Here is a 9,230-nt window from a genome sequence, read left to right as displayed (position 1 = left end):
TACAAATTTTCTTGCCTTTCCTCCCAGGTAAGGTTTGCTGGGCCCTGGGCCTGAACGCAGCCTTTCCTTAGTGAACCGCCTTGGACGAACCGGCCGCGTCCCCGCCAACGACGCCCGCGACAGACGCCGCAGCGACCCGCACGTAACAGCGGTTCCACGGCCAGCCGCGGCGGTGACCCGGACCACGACACAAGGGGGCGAGGCGAGGCAAAGCGAGGCGGGGCTGGGCCCGGCCTCGGGGCGGGCGGAGGCCGTGTCCGGTGGGGAGCAGCGGGGTTCGTCGCGGTGTGCGCGCTCGCCGAGGGGACGCTGTGAGGTGGGTGGGCGCTGCGCGATGGCGTCTCCCGCCGCCAGGCTGCAGCGGAAAGTCCTTCTGCTGCCTTTTCCCCCCGCCGCCTTCTGGGCGCGAAACTCTCCGCGGGCGGCCCGCCAAGCCGGAGGCGTTTTAATTCGGGGGCGCTGTTGCCTTTCGCAGGTGGCTGCTGAGTGTGGTGGGGGGCGGCGGCTCGGTACCCGCGTCGGTCGGCGGGGGCAGCTTCCCGGGGCTCCCCCGTCCTCCCGTCCGCCTGCGGAGGCTGAAGTGAAATCGGCGTGCGCGGAGGCCGGGCTGCACGGCTGAGCAGCGCTGGGGGCAGGGCGGCAGCGCCCTGCTGTTTCGAAACGGGGTTCGGTGTGCTGCGCATGGCGACGCCGGGCGCTTTACGGCCCTCGGAGTGTGCTTGGAAGGCGTTTTGAAACGCCGCGTTCTACGAGACAAACCGCAGAATGCCGCCCCACGGCTAACGCCGCTGGTTACGGCTGCACCGTCAGCCAGCGTCGGGACAGAGTGGAGCGGCAGCGGTTGTGCCCTTGCCGAGGCCACAGTGACAGACCTTGTCTTTAGCTGTTGGTTTTCAAGACCCTGTGCGTGGGGTCTGGACTCGTGCCCGGGCGTTGCATTCACAGCACAGGGCATCAAGCTGCCCGTCAGGCTGTTGGTAGTTTTACCGGGCACAGCCCTTTAAGCCTTGTGTTGTTTTACCGTGTGGGGTTTATTTTTGCATTTCTGCTGGTGTCAGAACTATGAATTCTTCAGTAAACTTCGTTTTTGCAGTGAAGGCAAGGCCTGGGCCTTAGGAGAGCTTGGAGAGGCCAGCTCTCCAAGTAGGAAACATGGATACATGAGGTGTGTTTCCAGTGGAAGGGACCCAGAGATGCTGATGGACAGTTTCTCATGACTTTGTAGAGTTCTTGGACGTATTTTCAGCATGGCTTTAAAATTGCAGTGGGGGAAAACGCTCTGCTGCCATTGATTTACTGTATTTTTGTTATGTGAAACTTTCTGCTGTGATACAAAGTTTAAAAGTCGCAGTTTCTGTTAATTGCTGAGAAAAATCGACTGAATTGCAGGTTGAGAACTGAGAGAACACTGAATTTGTTGTAATCCCTGGATCCAGTGCTTGGCCTGGTGACCCAAGCACTATCTTGGAAAGAACAAAAGAGCAAAATCTCATCGCTGCAGCCAGATGGGTCCAGGCAAGGCTAGGTTTGTTTCACTGAGCAAAAAGCTACTTGCATACTGCCCCACTCCTCACCAAGGATGTGCCTTCAGAGCAAGAGTCTTCTACTGCTCTCAGCTCACCCAGTTTCCCTTGTTTGGCCATAACTGGCAGTGCCTTCATGCTTGAAAGCAAGATGAGAGATTATTAGAGCTGTAATAAAGCTGACAATAACTTTTTTATTACTGTTAGTGTTACAATTATAGGAAATAAGGAAGTTAACGGTATCAAAAAGCACATTTATTTTGGTCTTGAGTGAAGCTGAGACATGCTACTTTTATGTATTCCAGCTCTACATGGACCAAGTGCATGACTGAAGCACTTGGTGAGGTAAACACTTTGCTCTGGGCAGAGCACAAACTGAATGTGCAAGGGGACATCATTTTCATTTTACATGCATTCAGTTCTCATCACATTCTTAACTTCGGGATGCTGATAAAAGGTACCACCTCCATAGCAGTGTGGGTTTGGTATTGTTTCACTGGAAAGAGAGTTCATTAGCTTAAACCTCCCATGATAAAAGCATAAATAGTTCTCTGCTCTTTGTCAGTACAACTTAATCTTTGCCCGTGAATCATGTTAAAAGAGATTTTTAAGAATAAGGTCTCAAAGGAGAGAAATGCATGTTTTAACTCAGTTTGATCACAAGTTATTGCTGGGTGGGAAGATAGTGGTTAGTTTGAAAGCTGAGGTGCAGTTCTAATCGTGTCATTTTGCCAAAAAGAAAAGTAGGCAATGCTAATTTTCCTCTACACACTACAGTATGTGTAGTATGTCAGCATACTCCCTCTATCCTGGTAACTGCACAGGGAGAGTCAATAGATCAAATTAATTGGTCTAAAACTCTTTCTGTTTCTTCAAAAGTGTAGTAAGTTCTGTGACTAAATTGTGTTTCTGCAGTTATTTTAAATATTTTGGTAATTTATGTCACAGAATCACAGAATGTTAGAGTTTAGAAGGGACCTCAAGAGATCATAGAGTTCAACCCCCCCTGCCAAAAGCAGGGTCATCCAGGGTAGCCCACATAGGAATGCATCCAGGCGGCTTTTGGAAGTCTCCAGAGACTTTGACAGTTTAATAAGGGTACAAAAGTGAAGTGAAATATTAAATGGTAATATAATATCTCATCTTAAAGTATTATGCCATGGTGAAAATAAACTGAGGAAAACCACATTTGTTTGAAAATAGACTTTTTCACCATGGTAAAATTGTGCTGTCACTGCAGTGATGCCTAACAAAAGACAACCCCAAAAGGCTATTCTGACAATCTTCTTGTCAGAACTTTGGATTGCTGTGATGTTAGCCTAACTTTAATGTTTTTAAAGGTCGACAGTGAGAAGCTGAGAAATGGCTAAATCGTCCCAGTTACTTGACAATGAAGCCTTGCGGGCTTACGCTACTTATGCAACTATTGTTCTTCTGAAGATGATGCTAATGAGTCTTATAACAGCATACTTCAGAATCACAAGAAAGGTAAGAAATTTTGAATACTGTCTGGTAGAACAGATTGAAATTTGTATTGAAATACAGAGCTATCACAGCTATTTCTTTTCAGCTTTCAAATACTGGTGCTGTTCTTTTCCTTCTGTCTCCCTCCTCTAACGATATTCTGAGTATGGTGTGCTGGTGCTCTGTTGGTCCCAAATGGATGACCTAATTATGAGATGATTATGAGACTTATCTTACAGTTGGGTTTGACTTACATTTCCTTCCTAAAACATTTATATATTTTAAACAAGAGTTTTTCATAACTGTAATTTCTGGTGTCCAGGGTACCCCATTTCTAAAGCAAATAATGTGTGGTATGGAGCCATGTTATGTGAATAACCAACTAGTAGGGTCAGAAGAGGGGGTCTGAAGTGGGGTTTTATGCATCCATAACCCATCCAACGGTTCTAAAGCTTTTTACTTTACCTAATTACAGAATCACAGAATTGTCAGAGTTGGAAGGGACCTCAAAGATCATCTAGTTCCAACCCCTCTGCCATGGGCTGGAACACCTCACACTAGACCAGGTTGATCAGAGCCACATTGTTTCATTGTTTCAGCCTTTCCATTGCAAGTAGGTCATTATCCCCCCCAAACAAACAAAAAACACCACCACCACCACCACAAGAACAACATAAAAACAACCCCCTTTTTTCCTAGAGTGAGAGAAGGACTGAAAATGTATGTGAGTTGATATATATGAAAGATCAACTCAGGTTTATAAATAATGCAGAAGCTGCATCTAGCTTAGGAGACAGGGCTCATGGGAAGCATTGTGTTGTGTTTGTCCTGTTTTTGGGTCTTCTCTAGGCATCTGCTCATGGGCACTGTTGGAAACATGATCCTGGGCTGAAAGAGCCCTCTGTTTGCTCCATGTGGCTGTTCTTATGAGGTCAGCTTCTGCAGGACAGTGTATGTTCTTCAAGGATTTTATAGCACTCATTTTGTTTGAATGCTGCTTTTTGTGCCTGTTGGGACAGGAACCCAGCTGAACTGTTCTGTTGTTCATGAGGTCCCACTGCCACAGCATTTGAGCTGCCACTGGTTTCTAATACCTCTCTCTGTCTTTGGCACAGCTGAAGATTGTGTATAGTAGAGCACATAGCCTCTACTGTATTGCCAAAAGAGGACCTAGATGTCTTAATTCCCTTTGCTCTTGCAGAAGCACATCAGCTGTACTGGTGGAGTACAGTGGAGTATCAGTGGAGTACTTAATGCTTTTGCCATCCTGGTCCATAGGTATGCAGGTGACAGCTGGGCCTTCATTAATATGGAGTATTTGCTTTTCTTATAACACAGCAATATTAAAAACACACAAATTAAATAGTGTCACTTTTATTTCCTATTTAATGTATCAGAGTCTTTAAAATGTTCTAAAAAAATGGAGGGAAGCAGGTAGTGGGGGGAGAGAAGGTAAAATGTTGCTGATTCTGAGACTGATACTGTGTCACCAGGGTGACACATTACCCTTGTGAGGCCAAGGGTATTTCACAGAAAGGGATCAGGTCTGCCTAAGCAAGCAATCTGTAGCTCTCCTAAAATCAAAAGGTTTTCTTTCTTGACTTAGTCCTGCATAGCCTGAATGCTCCTCAGAATACATAGACTTGTAGAATGTTAGTGGTTGGAAGGGACCTGTAGAGGTCATCTCGTCCAACCCCTGTGCCGAAGCAGGATCACCTGGGGCAGGCCACACAGGAGTGCATTCAGATGGGTTTTGAAAGTCTCCACAGCTTCTCTGGGCAGCCTGTTCCAGTGCTCTGTCACCCTCACAGTAAAGAAGTTTCTCCTCTCATTCGGATGGAACTTATGTGTCAGCAAGGAGAGATCTACTGCTGACTAAATTAAATGTTGTTTTCAAGCAGTGTCTTCAGTATTTGGAGATAATAAAGGATCATAGAAGTGGAAAATTTTGTACCTAAGTAGAAAAGGAGAAACAGTTGGTCGTAAATGAGGACAGGAATAAGTCTTTTGGATTCTCTTGCTTCCATCTGAAGAAGTAAGTGCTCCAAAAGGGCTTTCAGATAATTTGTCAAGAACAGTACGAAGGAGACTTATACAGACAGTAGGTCTACCTTTCGGGTCCCTATGTTCCTTCAGCCCACTGCCATTACTTCAGGCTGAGAATCAGCCATCTGCCATGCTTGCATATCTTACAGGAAGGCTTTATCTACATGCATAAATTATATTACATTAACTTGTCAACACACAAGCTACATACAGGCTAGGCTCAAGGAAATAGTCATGCAGCAAACGTGATTCTCCATGCATTTCACTTCAGGTAAGTTATGGGAGATTACAGAGGCATTTGTAAAAAGAGTGACCTATAGAGCAAACTGCTTTGACTGGGACAAGCATTCTGGCTTCTAATGTCTCTTCTGTGTTTATGTTTGAAATAGGCATTTGTCAACCCAGAAGACGCAGCATCATTTGGAAAAGGTGAGGGTGCTAAAAAATACCTGCGGACGGATCAGGATGTCGAACGTGCGCGCAGGTAATGCATAGGAGTCTTTTGACAGTACTACTGGTCTGCTATTTAAAATCAATCACTTAGTTAATTTTACCCCCTTCTCTTTGGCAAACCCAGGTGTGTTTTGTGTTGTTCTGTGTAGTAATCTAATACATTAATTTGTTGAAATGAACAAACTGTGCCACATTCAAGTGGTCAGCATGCGTACTAAAAAGTCATTTGCCTCATTAGCCTAGCTAGCTCTTGGATAATATCCTCTATGCACAGGGGAGGTGGTAAGAAGATTGTAAAATAGGACTGTAAGTTGATCTAGTATGAGGCAGTGTCCATTAAGCATAAATCAGCTTTCTGTATAACTGGAACACTGCTTGCAATAGTTGCATCTTTTCCTAAAGCGTGTGGGAAATAACTAGGGAAGGAGGGGTAAAACTGAGTTACAGTCATGGAACTCCAGAGCTGTAATTAGAGCCTTAATCTAGCAAATTGTACAGACCAGGAGGCAAAGCTTGTGCTCTTTTTGCTGGATTGGATTGAGGTTACTCACGAATGTGTCAAGTGTACAGGAAAGCTGACCCTTCCCTTGAAAGAATGCTGTGAATAGCATGGCAGTGTGCAGCCTGTGGTGTGTGTATTTTATTTTGCAAGATTTTTAGCAGAATTTAAGCTGTACTTCAGTGGGCTAAATAGTGTAGCTTATGCAGCTAGCTGATGGCAAATTTTTTTCTTAACAAAATCATAACTCTCAAGATTCTGTTTGATACACCTGTGCTAACAAGGAACGCTTTAATGGAATGCATTTTGTGGCATTGTTCCTTAATGAAGCTAACAGATTATTTGCTACATATTTTTATACCAGAAACTTGATTGTGAATGAACTGTTCTCATTTAAACCACCATTAGGGAAGATCTTGGAAATAGGTAGCAGCTCAGATTTCAGAACAGTGCATCCTGGGAAGTGTAGATGACTGTGATTCCCTGAAGGCTAATATATTTATGTATGTCTTGTCTGGATTAAGATCTTGAAAAGTAAAATCTCATCTCAGTGGGCTGTAAAGATGCTCTGAACTTCCCTTTTCTCCCCCCCTAAGTGGGTTCATGGAGTTTTTAGTTTTTGCTGTTTTACAAAAGTGGGCATTTTTTGGTGAGTAATTCCTTTCTCAATTTGAAGAGGACTACTGAGTCAGTACTAACTTCACTACCAGATGCCCTTTTAACTCGAGTTGTTATGTTAGAGAAATCACAACCAGCTTACATAGTCAAATCCTGTGCTGCTGTTTTGCAAAAGTTGTTCAGCCAGCCCCAGACCTAGTAATTCTACTTGGTCCTAGTTAGTCCATTGATGTTGTGACATCCCTCTGTTCTTTCCAACAATGATTCTTAAGGGAAGTTCGCTGTATTTCCTTCTGCAAGCTTCCTGGCAACAGGTAATGGCCTATAGATTTAGCATGGCTTCTCACATGTATAAGTGGTTGAAATTAGTTCTGTTTATGGGTTTAGAAAAGACATTATTTCAGTGTACTTTTTCACTTGGAAGGAGTGGTGGAAAGCTGAAGGGTAATGATAAATGAGTTCAGAAAGCCTCTGCAAAGCAGCACCATGTTCTGATTCTAGTTGGCTGTGTAATTTGACATAATTAGTAAGGCTTAGAAGTTGTTTCAGTCAGTAAATTTGGCTGGAATTACAGTTTTTCTAAAGAGGTAAAAGGAGCAGGGAAGATTTAGGAAGATGTGTGAAAGAATACTTCATGATCCGGAGTTCAGCCTCAACACATTTTTAGTAAATCATATTATAGTTGCAAAATCTCAATCATTTCTCAGCTATTTCAGTGCTTTGTGGCGAAGAAAATTAACCAAAAGCGTAACTGTCACACCTGCTAGATGCTCAAAAATAACATTCTTTAAGATGATTGCGCTTCATGAAGCTGTGATAGAATGTTTCCTGTATAGGATATTTCATCTTTTCTTTGTGGAGAAGGCAGAGTTTATGGGATCAGAATAGACCACCTGGGCCATGAAGTCTAGCGGTTTTGGTCACAGTCATCTAGTTAGTTGACGGTCATTTGAGAGAAACTACAAGAAAATGCCATCTATCTGTTTTCTTCTCTGCCTTGCATTCTTGCACACCCAGGTGCTCTCATATACCTCCTGTAAGTCCCTACTATTACCAAGGTCTAGGAGAAAAATGAAGACCTTTCATATAGAAGACCAGAAGCTTAAAAATGTGAGGTGCAGCAGGAGAGACCAGAGAGGTGTCAGGTGAAGATTGCAAAGCCATTTCAGTAGCTGTATCAAGTTCCTGCTGCAGAGGAAACCCAACAGCTGTGTTAGGGCCTTAACAGTAGCATGTTTGGAAGATGCTGAAAAAAAGTAAGGCTTGAAGTGGTTTATTTAACAAAATACAACACTCTAAACCAATTTTGCTTCTTTCCCCAGAGGCCACCTGAATGACCTTGAAAATATTGTCCCATTTCTTGGCATTGGACTGCTGTATGCTCTTAGTGGCCCTGAGCTGTCTACAGCCTTGATGCATTTCAGGATCTTTGCTGGGTCTAGGATTTTCCACACTTTGGCATACTTGATTCCTCTTCCTCAGCCTGGCAGGGGTTTGTCTTGGGCAGCTGGGTATGCAGTGACCATCTCTATGGCATACAAAGTGCTGAAGACGGTGTTGTACCTGTAGCAGAGCTGTAGCTTCTGTCTGCCATTCGACATTCCATGCAAAGTTTCCAGCAGCGTGTATTGATGTCTTGAACAAACCAGCATGAGTATTCCATGGTGACTGGAATTAATTTTGTAACAGAGGCTTTTTATTCCTGTTCAGAAATACTGCTTTTTGGAGTAAAAATAATAAAATCAAATCCTTCCTCCTGTGTTCCCTGTCCATGGGTCGTGCTGCCAAAATATTAGATTGAATGTTGCCTTTGCCATTTGTCAAGTGCTTACAATTCTAAACATGTGATGATGCTGTATTGATAGCATGTGTGGTAATTTTCTAGAGATGCTCTATTTTTGGCTGTAGCTCTGAAGTCCAAATCAATAAAGACAAGAAGGAAAAAAAGAAAGCGTATTTGTATTTTTGTTTTCATTTTGACTCTTCTCACTGCAGCCAGCAAATAGCATGTCACTGTGGATCAGGGAGAGATTCCAATCATACAGTTCTTTGAAGAATGCTTACCTTAATAATAAGATATAACCAGTAATGCTAGGCTTGTTGTAAAAAATCTTTGATGAAATTGTTGTTTGGATAATGTACTTTGGGATTAAAAAAAAACCCAATCCGTTGCAGCTCTGTTTCTGTCAGCTGAATAGATTAAAAAAGAAACAAAATAGTTGGGCTAAACTCTCTTTCGTGATGCTGGTGAAAATTTGAAGTCATTCTTTTTGTGGAGGCTGCTCCAAACATAGGTTCTGTGACTGTAAATAAAGTATAAAACCTTGTGGGAGATTTTATATTTTTTATTACTTTTTTTGCTGAATTTATTAAAAAAAAATGAGTAACATAAAATGTGTATATCACATAATTCCAATTGAATATACGGAAACACAGAATTAACCAGGTTGGAAAAGACCTTTGAGATCATCAAGTCCAACCTATCATCCAATACCATCTAATCAACTAAACCATGGCACTAAGTGCCTCATCCACTCTTATTTTAAACACTTCCAGGGATGGGGACTCCACCACCTCCCTGGGCAGCACATTCCAATGGGCAATCTCACTTTCTGTCAAGAATTTCT

The 9,230-nt window shown here is 43.2% G+C and overlaps 1 protein-coding gene across 1 annotated transcript; it reads left to right on the top strand.

Annotated features, from left to right (window-relative positions):
• The first annotated feature begins 253 nt into the window (after positions 1–253).
• On the top strand, positions 254–8,878 carry MGST1 (microsomal glutathione S-transferase 1). The gene is made up of 4 exons (XM_054167929.1): positions 254–316; positions 2,864–3,011; positions 5,423–5,517; positions 7,926–8,878. Exons 2-4 carry the CDS (start codon positions 2,886–2,888, stop codon positions 8,170–8,172), a joined length of 468 nt encoding a protein of 155 aa, XP_054023904.1. The 5' UTR covers positions 254–316; positions 2,864–2,885; the 3' UTR covers positions 8,173–8,878.
• Positions 8,879–9,230: the final 352 nt, after the last annotated feature.

The sequence above is a fragment of the Dryobates pubescens genome, chromosome 15, assembly GCF_014839835.1.
Source record: "Dryobates pubescens isolate bDryPub1 chromosome 15, bDryPub1.pri, whole genome shotgun sequence".
Lineage (NCBI taxonomy): Eukaryota > Metazoa > Chordata > Aves > Piciformes > Picidae > Dryobates > Dryobates pubescens.
Note: the sequence above shows the minus strand (reverse complement) of the source record. Positions and strands in the feature narration are given on the sequence as shown.